General features: G+C 43.4%; 1 protein-coding gene across 6 annotated transcripts in view; it reads left to right on the forward strand.

Moving 5' to 3' along the window:
* Positions 1-17837, forward strand: part of ELMO1 (engulfment and cell motility 1) — a 474721-nt gene that overhangs the window by 321065 nt on the left and 135819 nt on the right. For all 6 annotated transcript variants that reach the window (XM_019726329.3, XM_074341005.2, XM_019726327.3 and 3 more), the window contains one exon: positions 8122-8258. In XM_019726329.3, coding sequence (XP_019581888.1) covers positions 8122-8258 — 137 coding nt within the window. The remainder of the gene's footprint in view (positions 1-8121; positions 8259-17837) is intronic.

The raw sequence follows: 17837 nt of genomic DNA on the forward strand, positions 1-17837 counted from the left end.
ATTAGATGATGTGATGCTTACCTGCTTCTTCATCCTCATCTTTTACGCCTTTCTCCTTGCTCATGAGCTGAAGGTCATACAGATAATGAGTGGCTAAGCCAGGATCCTAAGTCAGGCAGACTGGCTCCAGGGCCCTGCTATTAACCACCTGGATGGATGAGGATGGATGGATGGATGGATGGATGGATGGATGGATGGATGGATGGGCCAATCAATGTATGGACAGGTGGACATGCACATACTTGGATGGAAGGAAAGAGTAAGGGAAGGAGAAAGAAAGGAAGCTCATTTAAGAGAAACCTGTGACGACTCTTAGAGTGCATATAACCAGTCAATTTATTGTAGCGTCTCCATCAGCATCTATAGTGAGGTCAGGATCCCCATTCACAAAAGAAAACGCATGCGTATTCCCTTTTAGCCATCCAACAGATGAAATTAAACGATACTCCAGGTGTGGAGAGGTGATACCCGTTAGGATCTGGATGCCAGCATACTCGTAGACAGGCGTCATGTTTTCACGTCCAGCCAGTAACCTGGGCTACCTAAAATGCCAATTCCTGGTTCCAGAGACAATGGGCAGGTCAAATGCAGCAGTGCTTCCAAAAGCCCACCTAAGTCATATGAAATAGTTTTATCCTGTCGAAAAAAATCTTTGCCCCTTCTTATTCACCTGGAAAGCTCATATTGTATCTTTCTAAGTTAACTTTTCATGTAAGTGTAACTTAAATGCATACAAGTATTTGGATACTAAGAGCAAAACACAGCTCAATGAATTTTACAACCACCAACCATCCAATTAAGTACTACCCAGATCAAGATAGAGAGTACTTTACAACCATCAGAGACCCTCTTGGGCTGCGCTCCCCACCCCAATTTCTTCCATGAATTTTGCCTGTTCTGAGCTTTAGATAAAATAAGATTCTATAGTAGATTCTGTTTTGTATAGGACTCTTTCTGTTCAACATATGTTTTCAATTCATTCATGTTATTGTGTGTGGTATAGTTTTTTATAATCAATTTTTTGTAGTAAGTGTGCCACTTCATGAATAAACCATAATTTATATAATCTACTCTTGGGTGGACATTTTGGTTGTTTCAAGTTTTTACTCATAGTGCCGCTGTGAACATTCTTGTACATTTCTCATGCAGCACGTATGTATGCATTTTTGTTGGGTTTATATGTTTGGGTAGAATTGCTGTATCATAGGTTATGAATACTTTAACTTAAGTAAATACTACCATAATGTTTTCCAAAGTGGTTGAACAATTTACACTCCCATCAGCAGTGTATGAGAATCCTGTTTGTTCCATTAGTGTTTTCCATTGTTGCACTGTAGCCGGAAAGCATATCATTGCTGTTTAATTTACATTTCCCTAGTGGCTAAAAAGCTGAGCACTTTTGCTTGTGTTTATTGGCCATTTCGATATTCTCTTTTGTGGAATGCCTATTTACATTGTGTACATTTTTGTACTGGATTGTCATTTTTTTCTTAGTGACTTATAGGGGTATTTATCTATTACCAATACCAGTTCATTGTAGATAATGTTGCAAGTTTTCACCTACTCTGAGGTTGCTATCCTTCATATATTGTATAATGAACAGTTCTTGGTTTTAATATAATTCAATCAAAACTCTTCCTTAGGGTCAATGAGTTTTCTGTCCTGTTTAAGAAATCTTGGCTCACTTCAATGTCATTAATAGATTCTCCTGTGTTGTATGGAAGCTTCATTGTTTTTCCTTTCACATGGAGATGTGTAATCTACCTAGAGTTGATTTTTGTAGATGGTGTGAGGTAGGGAGTCATAGTTCATTGTTTCCAGATGCATATACAATTGACCCAGCACAGGTTATAGAAAATCTCTTCCACTGCCGTGTCACCTTTGTCACAAATCTAGTGGCTGTGTACCCATATACAGGTCTGTGTCTAGACTTCCTATTCTATGCCATTGTTCTGTTTTTCCAACCATAGACGGATATCAGCTGTTTTAATTACTATAGCTTTATAATGCCTTTCTACCTGAAAGACTACTCTCTCCAGATTTGTCATTTTAGCTAAGTACAATAATTATTATTTTGCTGTTAAAACTGGTAACAACTAGCATTTACTGAGTGCTTATTTTATCTTAGTTAATATATGAATCACGTATTGCTTTACATTTAATGCTAGCCGCAATTCAATGAGATAGGAAACATTGTCCTTTTTTGTTGTTGTTTTAATGAGGAAATTGACGTCTAAAGGAAGTGTAATTTGAGCAAGGTCACATTGTTACTAAGCAGTGACACTAAGATTTGTACCCAGGACAGCCTTGCTCCAGAACCTCTGCTCTTTTATCAATGAACACTGCATACCTGGCTGGGATGTGACGCTAGGTCATTCTTGCTGAATTGGCTGTCTTTTGCTGTCTTCTGGCGCTAGAGTCTAATTTTCAGCCCTAACTCTAGTCAGTATTTTCTTTTCACATCTCTCCACATCCTTAAAAAAAGGCCCATAAGGAAGGTGAACAATGAAGCATTGGATTAGCTACTCTGTGTCTTTTCAATGTCAATTTTATACTATTTTTAGACATGTTAGAGGCTAGGAAAGAATATCCAGTTTTATTATACCAGGCTTCAGGAGCTGGGAAGAGCTGAGCAGGTTTCCAGTCCCTGAGCCCCTGCCCTGAAATAGCAGGGGTGGTGGCCTCTGTTTGGGGGAAACTCAGCAGCAGTGGGGGGACTTCAGATTCTTTACCCTCACTCCACTCTCCTCTTTTTACCTCCCACCTATGAAAGGGTCTGAACTTTTAGCATCTTCCCACACAGGACCATCACAGAGCCACTAAAGAATACCACGTCTAAAAATAGAGAACGCAAAGGCCACAGAGTAAAATTTTCGGCAAAGGTATAAATACACATTTGCATCTGAGAAGTCATAATAAATATATTATCCAGCCTGACCCTAGAACCACAAGTAGTTCCCATTGCAGTTTCCATGCTGTGGATAACTAACACGCTGTCACAACCTCTCTAGCAATTTTCATGTATTAAATGCTTTTGTGTGTATCTGAGTGGGCCCCTTCTCCTTGTAGCTGATAATTTTAAAAGTGTCCTTTGTGTCAGGCCAGTGCTTGTCTTTGTTTCAGTAAAAATACTGGGAATTCGCCTACTGCTTCCCAAATCTGGGACTCTTGTAGGCACTTGTAAGTGGGTTCACGGTGCCTCTTAGCATAACAAGGGTCATGGAAAGACTAGGATAGAGCTTTTTGGCATCTGAAAAATTACATTTGTCTCAGAAAATTCCCATGAAAGAGCAGAAATTATGTGCACTTGCCTGTCATTGTCACTCTATCTTTTGTCGAGCAATTTTCTTGTGTAATGGTCTGCGTTAGGTGATGTTATAATAGTAGGTTGAAAGGGTATAAAAACAACTAACAATTTTCTTAGGAGAGTAAATAGTAGCTCATCTAACATGTCATAAGCCTATCAAATGTAACTTTGATGCCTTAACACCCTAAATGGAAGGTGTAGCCATCCTGTCACTCAAAGAAATCATAATTTAGGAGAGAAAGTTTAGTGCAGGTACAGTCTCCAAGTTCTATAGTTATTAATGGACATTAGGAAGTTGAAAATCCATTATCTGGTGTGTGTGTGTGTGTGTGTGTGTGTGTGTGTGTGTGTGTGTGTGTGTAGACTTACAATTTTAGACTTGGTAGGAACCTTACCAGTCCATCTCATTTACAAGTCAGAAATCTGGACTCCAGGGAGCTAAGATGACCTTCTCAAGGTCACAGGGCAGGACAGAACCAGCTCTCTGTATTCACCGTTTATTGTTTACTTGCGGCAGTGCAGTAGCCCTTGTTCTCTGAGACCCCAATGACCATACCTGCCTCACCTCACATTATCCAATGACCATACCTGCCTCACCTCACATTATCCAATAGAAAATAGGAAGAAATCGACTTTGACAGGCGAAGTGCTACATAAATGTACAACCTTCTTATTTTTATTTTTAACAGCATATGTGCGTGGGTTATATAGCTGTTTTCAACGCTGGCCTATTTATAAATGAAATAAATATGAATAAATTAATAAGAAGCCTTTTTACCCTCAGCTCTGAGAATACCTTATTTTTCCAGACTGAAAAGACCATTAAATTGATTTTTTTTTTTATAAAGTAGAATCTCATTGTGTTAAAAATAGTATGGTTAAAAAGCAATTTGATTTTTTAAAAAAGCCTTACTATTTTTGTCTCATTGAAAATTTCTCTTTAAATTTCATTTATAAAACCATTGCCTACTAAGTCAATACTTTTTTTTTTTTTTATCAATAAGTGCTTTTATTTTTCTTAAAAAGCAATAGTAAGCGTCACTCGCCCTGTTTTGATTTGTTTGTTTGTTGAAACCTCTGAAGTAAGGACCTGGGCTATCCCTGTATACAGATGCCTGTTCACATTTGTCAGTGGGATGGCCTGGGCCAGGGTCCCCGTGATATGAGCATCATAATTCTATTGGCTCACAATTGCAGTGCACTTACGTCTTGTGGTTCCTATTCCCACTTAATCATTACAGCAACCCAGTGAAGTGTATACTATTGTTGGCCCCAGTTTACAGATGAGAAGACTGAGGCATTGACAGATGCAATGACTTGCCCAGGGGACTCAACAGTAGGGGGTAGAACCAGAGTTTAAACCCTGGCAGTCTGGCTTCCAGCATCTTTGCCGCCCTTCCGCCATTATCAATTCCAGGTGAGCCATTTTGCAGCTCTCACTGCCCTTACCTACAAAAGGAGAGGGAAGAACAGATCAGGTAATCTAGACAGGTCCTTTCTGCTGGATAATCCTCAATCTTCAGTATCTGCCAGTTGAAAATTTTAGAGGAAAATTATACTAATATTTAATACTTGACCCTTTAATACAGGGACATCCTTTCACAAGGAGTCATAAATCCCAAGATACGTCCAATTCTTGTCAGTATTTCTTGTGTAACATGTCAAGGAACAATTTATTTTTGATTTGTTGTTTGCCCATTTCTCCCTTTGAAAGGTGAGCCTTTTAAAGAAGTGTAGGATGATGGCAAGCCAGTGCCTTTGTGTAGGGACCGGAAACATCATGGGCTCTGGTGACAGAATGCAGGATTCCTAGCCCCGTCGCTCCTGTTACTGAACTTCACTGTTCCTTAGTTATCTGTGACAGAGGGATGGTGACAGTCGCTTTGTTGTTTTTGATGCTTCAGAGAGTCAACTGCAATAGTGTGTAACTGTGTACACGTACAGTGACAGATGTTAACTAGACTTACCGTGGTGATGATTTAGCAAGATACATAAATGTCACCTAATGGCCACTGTTTGCTAAGCCTATACTATGTGTGAGGCACCTTACCACACACTTTATATACATAATCTAATCTGATGCTTGCAAACCTTATATGGTCATATGTTTTACAGATAAGGAAACAGAATCCCAGCTCTACCATTTGAAAGCCACGTGACCTTGGACAAGTTACCTTTCTAGCTCTTCTATTTCTAATTTTAAAAGAAAAACAATCATTGATAATATCTTCCCCGTGTGCTGCTTGTAATAACTAATGCGAACACAGACTGAGGGCCTGGCATGTGGCTGGTGGCAGTGGCGTGGCCATTGTGGCACTGTCACATGGGTGGGGGCGGGGGTTGCCCGTCAGCAGCCCTGGCTGTGCGCTTTCTGTGAGCCCTGTCTGAGTGCAGGTCAAGGTCCTGGTTTCTGTTGACGGAGTCCTGCAAGGAGATCAAGGAGAGTGGGTGGGGAAATGCAATTTCAAAGCAGCAATCAGAAGATGCTCTGAGCTGTTGACGTCAACTAAGGAGGAAGCCTGCTGCTGGATCAACTAATCTGTGGGTTTCAAATGCTCATTGGGGGCCACCTAGTAAAAGCTCATCACAGAAGGTTTAACTTCTCCGAGTCACCTTCCTCCTGTATAAACTGAGGATAAACATAGTGTCGACCTTGCCGTGTGTTGGGAGAGGAACGCTTGTACAGCGCATTCTATGCAGCCAAGAAATGTTGCCTGTTGTTCATGCTTTTTCTTCCCTCCCTGTTCACCTGAGCGAGAGCAGGGCTTGCTGGCCTCGCGCTTGTCTGGTTATCTCAGCTCCAGGCATCCCATCAAAACTCTAACTAGGGCATAAAGTCCAAGTATAATCACACTAGGCCCAGAAAAAGATGCTGTCATAATGTGATTAATGATGAGTTGTTGGATGGCAATCGTGTTTGAAAAGTGCTTCTGTGGTTTCAGTGCTTGTGAGCGTTCATGTCCAGAGCCGCAAACACACAACCCACCTGTGTGTCTGTTCCAGATTCCTTAAATAGCTTTGTATCTCAGGTCGGAGCTTTTTCCTTCTGCCATCTTTCTGCTGGTCGTGTAGGCTGGCGATGCGACGACATGCGCTCTTGCCTCTAGTTTCTGAGATGTGAACAGGCTTGACTAGAAATCGGGGGGAAATCAAAGAATAACCAGACACAATATGCTGGCACAACATTTGTTTTCACCCACCACTTCTCTCCATGTCAGCATTCACCCCTTCACAGCACTTTCCCATGAATCCTGTCATTTGATCTCCTCTGAGACCTTTGGAGAAACCAGATGAGGGTCATTCCCATTTTTCAGTTAAGAAAACCAAGGCGCAGAAAGAAAGGTGAAGTGACTTGCTCCTGATTGGCATGGGCCGGACTTGAACCCAGGTCTCCAGCCCCCAGACCCACACCTTCCTCTCTGACTGCACCTGCTGTCAGGTGACTAGTCTATGCCCGTACCTTGTCTGGAATAAAACAGCAGCCACCTATATTCATATCAGGTTGTACCCTTCCGAAGTGGAGAACTATACAAACACGCCACCCCTTTGTTGTAGTTTTCAATGTTTTCAGGGGTCGGGAATTCACTGTGTTTACAAAGGACTAATACAGAAGAAGCTAGTGTATAATAACTGTAGCCCTGCCAGAGAAGAGTGTGTCCCCTTGGGTTTGATCAGGGTTCATTCGCCGGCAGAGGGTTCTCTCTCAGTGCAATCGAAGTTCCACCACAGAGCAAGCAGCAGGACTTCCCCCAAGTAGGAAAGTCACTGCCGTACCCCAATCCCACCCTGTCCCTCCTCCTCTCCTGGGCTTCTGGGTTTGAAATTCCACCATTTGCGGCCTTGAAGGCTAATTGGTGTTTAAAGAGATTCCAATTAAAATAGGAATTCTTTCATTGTACATAACAGCTTCTATTTACAAAAACTCAGGGTACTGTTTTGGGGGGTGGGGGGTCACAAAGCCTAGTTCCTTGGGCTCCAGTGTCTTTGTCTGTGACATGAGCAGTGAGAGGTACTGTCAAGATCCAATGAAATGTATGGAAAAGGCTAGGCAAGTATAAGGTTGACAGAGAGCGGAGAGGAAGGGAGGGGCTGGCGTGCTGGTCTGCGAAGGAGAGAGCTGATGGCTGCACCTGCAGCTCAGAGCACTGGGTCTGACCGGAGGAAGCTGCAGGGGGGCTCGGAGGCATCTGGCTGACCTCGGGGCGGGATTGAGCCAGTTGCAGCCTTGGATGCCCTTTGGATTGCTTCATCCTCCAGCCATCTGTGTCTCGGAATGTAAAACAGATGATGGTTAAGGATCTCTAATGTCCTGTCCTCACGGCCTTAAGAGGGAAAAGAGCCCCTGGAGAAACAATCAGGATACTGCGTTCAAAGTTGCACTTAATTGTGCATTCAGGACATCTCATCCTCTGCCGGTGATTCTGTTGAGAAAGGGGACGTTAAGGGTGATGGACGAGCTGTGACAGAGAGGGCAGTTTGCATAGTCTTAAAAGGTGAGGAAGGCAGGTACAGAGCTCATATTCAACAGCAGGGATCCTGGAACAAAGCCATAAGAGTCGTGTCCTGGGGTTCGTTAGTGCTGACTTCTTTCAGTCAAAATATGTGTGTATCTTAAAGGTGGGCCTGACCATCGGCCCTTAAACTGGGAAGTCGGACAGGGCCGATCTTTAGGTCGCTTTTTCAAAATGCCCGTTGTCCTCCGCACCTTGAGCCGAGCATGTCTCCCATCAGCTGTCTCTGGAGCACCCACATGTGTCTGTCCTGTCATTTCACTTTTCAAACGTCCTCCCCTCTTTCCCTTCTCTTCCCTCCAGCTAGTGAGACCTGCAATGACTTCCACCCGATGTTCTTCACCCATGACAGATCCTTCGAGGAGTTTTTCTGCATCTGTATCCAGCTCCTAAACAAGACATGGAAGGAAATGAGGGCAACTTCTGAAGACTTCAACAAGGTAATCTGAAGCTGAGGCAGCATCTCCTTGTGTTCCCCAAGCAGACTCCCCCTTCGCACAGCCCCTTAGCTGTGTGTGGAAGGCACTTGGCAGGTCGGGAGAACGAGAATGACCGTGGTTTCAGGTTGCTTTGAGAACGGAGAAAGACGTGAAGCTACGTACGTGTTGGTGATGCTGTCACGTCTCTAGGAATAAGCTTGGAGGGGCTTGGTTCCTTTTGGCTTACTAAACTGGAGCCCCAGCAGAGCCTTTCTTGTGAAAAATAATGTCTAGCTGAATTTTTCCTTTCAAGGCCTTACTCTGAGCTGCCTTATTATTGCTCAGTGTATTGGGGGAAATGCCTTCCTTCTACCTAGACAGGGGCTGCCACAGACAGAATGAGATCAGGACGGCTGCTCGCTCTAGGTCACTTGGTTTCTTTGTAGGTTATGGATGTATTGAGATAATTTGTCCTTTGCTGTGTCAAAACGAGTTTTTATTACAATGCGAGATCTCTTTCAGGGCGTTGAATAAGTAAGTTTATATGGAAAATTTTTTGGTTTACAGAAAGTATTTGATTCTTTGAATGGAGGTATCCTTTGGTTTTCAATAAGAATGTGAATTGCGTATTTCTGTTTGGTAGTGAATGTTGGGTGGAGAGAAGAGCGTTGACCAACTTAGAGAAATCAGAAGTATCATGCACATTTTTTAAGATAAACAGTCTTTATTCTTAGATAAAGGCCTTATTAATAATGGCATGGCTACTAATAACTAATGGTCAGGACATGTATAGATATTTCAGCCTCCGATACTTCGAATTTGCTACTGTGCATGGCTCTGGGTATGGTTGGCCCCATCGCCCAGGCCCACTGACCTGGACCTAGGGATGTAAACCTTCTAAGAGACTAAGGATCTGATCTCACAGTCAACCTGTGTGGCCGCCAGTGGTTTGTGCTTGGGGCATAACGTAATATCTAAATTCCAACTCTACTTGGTATTCTTATTGGTCTTTGTTTTCCTGTCACCTTTTCTTTGAATTTGCATCTTGTCCTTTCCACCATATGTCTGGTTTGTGGCATCTTGAACCTATTTTGGAGGGGAGAAGGTGAGGTAGAAGAGGGTCAAGGGGGGTCAGATATATGGTGACCGAAGGAGACTTGACTTTGGATGGTGAACACACAATGTGATATGTAGATAATGTATTATAGATTGTATACTTGAAACCTGTATAATTTTACTTGAACTCACCCCAATAAGTTTAATTTAAAAAGAAGAAGAAGAAGAAAAAGCAGTAAAAGGAAATGGCACTCTTCCCCAAACCTCACTGAGGTTCTAACCCACCTGTCTCCATGAGCATAGTGACCTTCCCTACAGTTATAGCAGAAGAGTGTCATTCCATCTCAGTCATCTTGGGCCGTCTATTTAATTCATTGATGGGCCTTGGCAGCCCCCTCCATGGAGAGCACTGATCTGGAAGCTGCAGTCTCAGCTCTGAGCCGCCATGCCCAAGCACAGGCGTAGTTCAGGAAGGGAAGTGGAGGAAAGAAGCCCATTAATTCCTTCGTGATTATAACTGTAAGTTATACTAAGTGTACTTCACTTGATTATGAGAGACTTTGTAATTCAGGTACAAATCATCCCTGGGAGAGAGAGAGAGAAAGAGGCAGGGAGACCTTTGTTCAATCAAGCCAGAAAAAGTAGAGTTAAGATACCACTCTTTGAAATTGCTACAGCCACTTTGCCCCTGGATCCGTTCAACTCTTCATGGCCTGCAGTGTTACTGAAAACCATGCAGTTGTTAGCTTGTCTGTGTCGGGGACACATATTCCTCCAGGATGAGACCTTGCTGACTGTCATATTCTGGCATCAGGTGTCCGTCTGCTTTCTGAGAGGAGCTTATTATTCTGCTTCTCCTGAAGTACAGAAATCTGAATTCTGTCAATGATAACAATGTAAATATGATTGTTGTTGGTCTGTGCACAGATAAGGTGTAGGGAAACTGTTACCGAAGTCCTGGAGGGGAATGGCCACTTAGACACTTACGTGCTGCAGAACTTACAGTTGATGACATGAAGCCACAAGAATGCATTGTTAGCAAAGGAAACCTGGGGTGTCTGCCTGGAGGAGGTGAGCAGGGCTGAAGGAGGGAGCTGAGCAAGGCTCTTGGGTCCCTGTGTTTCATCATGGCCATGTGCTCGGTGGCAACAAAGCCTGTCTGCACAGGGTAAGGTGACAGCAAGCCCCCCCAAGTGTCACTCTGACACTCTGCATAATTAACTCACATGGCCACAAACACTTTCTTCAGCAAGCTCTAAGAGCCAGGTTTCAGGTATCGTTTTGTAGCGTGGCCCTGGTGCCATCTCTTTGCATTGTGCAATCATAGACTCATGTCTGTGGTCACACATCTGCTGCCATCTAGGGGTGCCAGTTTATGGCTGTGGGCAGGCAGCTGGAGGCCTGAGAGGCAGAGGGTCCCACCCCACATGTCCATCAGTGGAGTGGATGTCAGAAGAGAATCAGGGATGGGAAAGATGAGGGGTTTACATTTCTACATTAAATACTTTTACTACATTGGCTATTTCTTTTCAGTACGATGCGTGCCTTACTTTGTACCCAGAAAAGTCTGTCAATTATAAACTTTTTATCATGTGTGTATTAGATTCCTAATACTGCCGTAACAACTGACCACAAACTTAGAGTCTTAAACAATACAAATTTATCTTACAGTCTCAGAGTTCAGAAGCCCAAACTGGGTCTCCCTAGGCTAAGAGCAAGGTGTCAGCAGAGCTGCGTTCCTTTCCGGGGGCTCTAGCGGGGGGTCCATTTCCTTACCTTTTCCAGGTTCTAGAAGCTGCCTGCATTCTTTGGCTCGTGGCCGCTTTGTCCGTCTCAAAGGCAGCAGCTGCAGGTCCGGTCCTTCTCACATCTCGTCTCACCACTCAGCTCCTCCCTGCTCTGGTCTTTCACTTTTAAGCACTCCTGGGATTACATTGGGCCACCTGGAGAATCCGGGATCATCTTCCCGATTCTAAGGTCTGCTGATGGGCAATCTCAGTTCCCCCTGCAACCCACCCTCTCCCTTGCCATGGAAAGTAACATATTCACAGATTCTGGGGATTAGGACATGGGCATCAATGGAAGGGTCACTATTTGGCCTACCATAATGTGGCTATATTCGATGTATAGGTGTGTGTATCAATTTAAGTTAATGAAACATGGGCAGACGAGCTTTTTTGGGGGTGGTTCTTCTTGCTGGTAGACCAGCATAATACCAGTCAGAGACTCCGCCTAATGGTTGCTGAAACACAGATTTAATTATGTCCGTTTTCTTTTATGTCCTTGGTCTGCCTCCACTGACCTTTTAAAAAGAGGACCTGTGTGAGGACCCCTAGTTCAGTGTAAATCATGTCTTTCTGATATTTTCCTGCTGCCTGTCAGCCACAGCTCTGCTTTACCAGATAATAAATTGGAAAGCAGAGAAACAGAGAGCTGAAATGGTAATCAGTCCCCTTTCCTTTTTGTTATTAACTTGGTAGCCAAAAGTGATTACATTTAGGAACAAAGGCAGGTTTGGTATTCCTGGTTACATGTACTATTTTTCTTGTTTCAAAAGAATTGTCCAAATTTGAATTCAGAAATATCGTAAAAGAGTCCAACAGCAGACATAATTTCTTTTGAACCTTCTTGGACATTGTCTCTGGCTCTGGCCACTTGGAATGGAAGCATGGATGGCAGATTTAATTGTCGACCTGAGACCCGGGGTCTGCCTGCAATAGCTCATTACTGTAGAAGTAGTATCCCTCAATCCAAAATTAAATTTTCCCAACAAACAATACTAGATGGCAGCTGACGCAGGAATCTCTTCGACAGCCCACCTTCATTGAGACAGAAGCATGTTTGGGAGTTGTGCTACTTCTTGAAGGGAGTGTTTGGGAAAGCAGCTGTCTTCCTGCTCCTCGGACTTGGGAAGCAGCAGATGGGATGTTTTCTATTTATAGAAGAGAAATAGAATTAGAGAGCGATTAAAACATTTATGCTTTGAAGAGGGCTTGCTTTCAGTTTCTCAGTATAGCAGCCTCTGCAGAATAATCCATTGATTCAAGCCGTTGAGTTTATATTCTGTTTTCGCCTTTCATTACTAGTACCTTAGCGCATGCATTATGTATTACTTTGGGTTTTAGAAAAGAGCCGAACTGCAGCTGAATACCTCGGCACACATGTGGCCCCGGAATCATTTCATCCAAGCCCTTGTTTTTTGAGCAGAGTAGGAAAGGCGATGCAAGTGAGATGGGTATTTCAGGCACGGGGAACCTCCCTGGAAGCTTTTGTCACTGACTGCTCCACTTTAAAAAAGTCTAGCAAGCATATACAAGTCAAAATCTATATCTGTATGTAGCGTGTTTCTGAAATCCTGCCTGTGCACTAGACTCCCCGATGGTGGGGTGGGGAGGGCTTTTGAAACCCCTGTTATCCCAGTGCCCAGTTGTACCACATACCAGTTAAATCTTTGGGTGGGACCAAAGCTATCAATGCAGATTTTGATTAAGGCAGATTTGATCACTAAAAGTGAATTTTGTCCATAGGATTGCCACCAGTTGACACATATACCACATATTACCAACTAGTCTGAATTGCATGCTTTGATGAGGTAGTATGTCCATTGGTCTGTAAGGTCCAGTTTCTAATCCTGGTTCTGCTTCTCAGGAGCTCTGTGCCTGGAAATAAGAATTTAAAAAAGGGGGGGGTGATGGGGGGATACTGGGATCCCATTGCCCTCTTTTATGGTGGTGTGATATTAAGTTGAAGGAAGAATTGTAAAAATGCTTTGAGGAGGTGAAATGAAATATGCAGTTGTAAAGTGTTCTTCTTATACGTAATAAAATAGATCCTGTCTATGAAAAATGAGAAAATTGCGCTTGTCAAAAGCAGACACTCTTTTGGCCATTATGTTAAAAAAGAAAGAAAGAAAGACAAGAAAAAGTAAAAGTAAAGCTGTCTATGTACCCCCAGCTTAGCTTCCGTACTGCATTAAATAACTCATTTAACTTGGGCAGAAATAGGATTGAAGCTGCAAATTGTATGGCTTTTGGTGGTGCCTTCCTCCAGACAGCCTTTTCAGGCATCTTAGTTTTCCATGTGACAAGATGAAAAATCAGCAGGTCCCACAACGCTCGTGTACCGAATGGCCTTTGCAGCCTCAGCCTAGTTGCCCAGACCTCTCCGGAATGGCTGAGTCTTCTAGACACCATGTTTATTCAGAGCATGGGTGTGTTACTTCAGATGCTGTCAACACTGGCGTTCAAAACCAGTATCAAACGACTTTGCCATGCTTTCAAATGACCAAAATGGAAGAAACGAATGACTTGAAAAATGGAGTCCCTCTAGAGCAAAAGCACTATTGTAAAACTTTACCCAGCAGCATCATAAGCAAAACACAACACAGAGCTTGGAATCTCAGGCTTACAGATGGGAAACCATCCCTTAAAATAGGAGTGTGCACGGGGAGAACCCAGGCCCAGCAAACAAAGCCGCAGCTGCCTCTGGCCAGGCTGCAAGCTTCATCCCCGTCCTTCAGTGGGGAACAATCTCAGGAAGAATTGGAGAGCAGAACAGAGGGAGGAAACATCCTGAGAAGTCCCCTGGCAGATTATCGGTGAAAAAGAGCCATTAACTAACTAGTCACATGTAATAGGTTATGGTTTGGTATAGAAAAGGGATTGTTTGAAACCTGGAAGGCAGCTATCACGTGAATAAAAAAGGGGAATGTGTTAGCTCCCCAAACTGCCCCTAGCTTTTGACTTTCTGTGCATGCTTTTCAGGGGGCAATTATATATTCAGGAGTCCCCTTCCTAGGCTAGGCCAGCTCAACCTCAGCGTGGTGCAGACAGCGCTCTGTTGGTTAGCTGAGCTGGCCTAGGGAATGAAAGGTGGTCTGTAACTCTCCTCATGAATAAACATGAATCTCATTTGCATGAGGCAGGTGACTGTAAAATATCTTGGAGCAAGTTGTGAAAGGAGGCTTTGTGCATCCGTGCCCTGGGGGAGCTGGGGAGGACTCAGCGTTGTTTATCTTCATTAGAATTCCATCTAGTGCTGCTGTTATTGATCTGAACTGAGCCTGGGGTGGCTAATAAAGTAGGTGTACGTTGTAATTGAAACATTAATATTTAAGCAGAGGAGAAGTCTGTTAAAGGGCCCTAATGTCATACAATGAGGTTATCCATTTCTCAGCTGTCTGGGCTGTTTATGAGTATTTATTTAAAAGGCTTGTCATGTTTCACAAAGGTCCTTAGGTTTGGCACGAAGAAAATCGAAGCTCCTCTAGAAGCAAATGCATCATATAAATAGATTTATTTTTTCCTTTGATATCTCCCATTGGAGAGGTTGCAAATGGTGGTGTGTGTGTGTGTGTGTGTGTGTGTGTGTGTGTGTGTGTGGTTTAACTGAGTGCTTTTAAACTCTTCACTTAAAGTAGTGTCGACACTGGCATCATATTTCATGGATCGGCCACCTTGGGCTGGACAGTGCTCTGCGGTGTGTCCTCTGATCCTCACGCCTCTCGGTTGTGCGATCTAGGGACATAAAGACTGAGAAAGAGACCAACTTCACTCACTTATTTTCTCAAGAGGTATCTTTTTCAGTACACCCCATGGTGTATACTTTGTCCAAAGACATGTGTTAATTACAGGTAACACGTGCCTAGCCACGAGGAGGAGGTCACGGTGGACTGTAGTGTTATTGTTCAAACTCTTGCTTTTTCTTAGACTTGTTTCCCTGATCACCCTCCCCCTGAAATTTTAATTGCATGGATATACTGTTGTCTGTTTATGTAACGTATGTATAGCTATGCTTTACACATACAAAGAGTAAGATTGTTTTGCTCCTCCAAGATCCAGTTTTCACCCCCTGGGGGCACTCTGTGCCCCCACAGTGAGAATGCAAGATGGAGAGGGCAAAACCAAGGCTGGGAGCCAGCAGAAGAGTCTGGTGAGAGTCCTATTGTGGCCCCTTACTAGCAGTGTGACCTTGAGCATGTCCTTGAGCTGCCAGGTCCCTTCTCATCTGTAAACTGGTAGCATCAATAACAACAACAACAACAACAATGGTATGTGCTAGAGTCACTGTAAGGATTAGGCCCTTAAGAGTTGCGTTTGTAAATTGCCCATACAAATGACAGGTGGTGATCTCAACAGATAAACCTAAACTGGCAGTTCTTTGCACTGCGTCTTGCAGTGTAATTGAGCTGCTTTGTTTTCCAAAGATACTTTGTCGTAATATCTATAAATACAAATTTCTTCATACCTCTGTACAGGGATCCACTGAACTTTGTTTGGCTGCAAAAGGAGATTTTGACCACAGTTATGAGAAATTCCTAACTGAGGAGGAAGTCGACTTAGCTGCATCTCAGAGGCAGGGCACAGCTGTCAGCTGGATGACCTTGGGGAAGGAATTTAGTGCTGTCAGCGTCAGATTCCTCATCTGTGACATGGGACAGGAAAAGGACCAGGGCTGGGTCGGCTCTGAGCCCTGGACCATGTCAAGCAGATAAACTGCTTGGCTCAGTCTGGCCTTGAGCACCAGGTGACACAGGATTCTAACTACCTCTGGAAAGAAAAAGGATACTCATGGCAATGCTGATAGCAAACATTTTCAGAAAAGGTAGACAGGCTTCTCCCTCAGATGGACTGATTAACTGAGTGGAACGCCCATCTCGGTGTGCCGGCCTAGTGGATTCAGCTGCACAGGGTCTGAGACTTTTATGAGAAACAGTGGGATGACCATAAAGTGGTCCATTGCCACGGGCTGTCCTGGGGTTGTGCCATTAGCAGCTGGTTAAGCTGTTTAAAATCTGTTTGAAGCTTAAGAACTAGGTTTAGTGGGCTGAAACACTGCTTACATGTTTTGCTTTTTTGATATTCTCTGCAACTGGAGCATTCATAAAAATGATATTTACCATGGTTTAGTCTTAGGAATAATAACGGATAAGCCTGACAACAGTAAATATACCTCTTGGGAGTTCCTTTGTGTGCAAGGTCTGGCTTAGAGTTCTTCTCATTTCCAAAGTCTTCTTAGAGTCAGTGCATCTTTCTTTGCATGTGGAATGTGTTAAGTTGAGACTTGCTAATTAGGAGAAGAAAATAATTCGTAGGGTCTTCTGCCAGGCAGACGCAAGAAATATTGGTCCCGTGGTTCAATTGCAGACCATTCCCTGAGCATGAAAATAATGGCGAGTTTGTAAGTTAACTGCTCCACATAACTCTGTTCATTGACTGCTGACACTTCTTTCCCTTTTATTATTAACTACACTTTTGGGCACTGTATGAATTGTTAACTGGTTCCTATGACCTTAATGCCATAGCCCATTGTGGATTACGGAGGGAATTCAATAATGGCACAGTAACTATTTTAATAGTATGTGCCCAACTAAAAGGAAGTGACCTACATCTTAAGTAAGGCACAATGAGATTTAGGCATTGTAATTTAAGGACAGATAGGAATCAGAGCTGGATAGCTAAGAAGAGCAGGATTAGATGGGAATCTCTCATGAAATACGAGTCCTCCTTGATTTAAAAGAAAATATTTATTGATTGCAAAGTAAATTATGTTACAATGGGAGTTGAGAAATGCACCTCTACAGGGATGTGTTTCCTAAGGTAAAACAGAAGCAGATACCGTTGCTGTCTGTCACATAGGTGCTCCTTCCTGCCAACTGAGGGTGCTGATATTGGAGTGGGGTGAGGTGCGCGATGGACGGCCACGAGGAGCCCTAGATAAGATGAGATAAGGAGTCAGAATGAGAGCATAGCATCAGAACCCTTTTGCTAATGCTCCAATGTAAGAGCTGGGAGAAGTTAGAAGAACCCAAGCAAGCTTTCCAAATGTCCCCTACAAAAATACCAGATGAAGGAGATCAGGAGTTAAAATATATACTTAATTATTGAAGTATTCATAACTCATCTGCTACCTTACACAACTTGTATGGCTGTGCAGGTTTCTCAAAACTGTGCTTTTATATCTGATCAACAGTGAATGATGGGTCCACACTCATTTTACCAAATTGGAGGTAAAACCCTCAGCTGCATGATTCAACACCAGGTGCTGGCCTGCCTGTGCCACCTCCAGGCATGATTCTAAGCCACTGGGTCACACAGATGGAAAGCAGGAGCAAAGGTTGAGAAACAGAAAGAGGGAACCAGTGTAGGGCTAAATATGACAGCCATTCCTTCAACCTTCTGGGGGCGATTGTTACAGGGAGAAAAGTGAACTGAAAACTTGAATTTGAGAGATGAAAAAATTCCAAGCTACTAGTTCCTTCTTCTCCTCCCTCTCCCCTTTCTTTTGTTGTTTCTATGTATTTTCCATGCAGTTCTGGTGAAATTTAATAGGAGGTGCTCAGTGAAACTATGGGGGAGGAAGTCATTCAGGGAGGTAGTCAACTCAGATATCACTTTCACACCAGGCCAACCCCTTCCCAGGAAAGTACTCGAGCCTGCTGCTATCACTTTGGAAAACAGCTCACTCAGCTGTGCCTCAGGTACCTCCTTGTCTCTGTCCCTGTGAACACCTATCCCCTAGAACTTACCACAGCGAACTGCAATT

This window comes from Rhinolophus sinicus, chromosome 4 (assembly GCF_057876585.1).
Source record: "Rhinolophus sinicus isolate RSI-liver-muscle chromosome 4, RSI-T2T, whole genome shotgun sequence".
Taxonomy (NCBI): domain Eukaryota; kingdom Metazoa; phylum Chordata; class Mammalia; order Chiroptera; family Rhinolophidae; genus Rhinolophus; species Rhinolophus sinicus.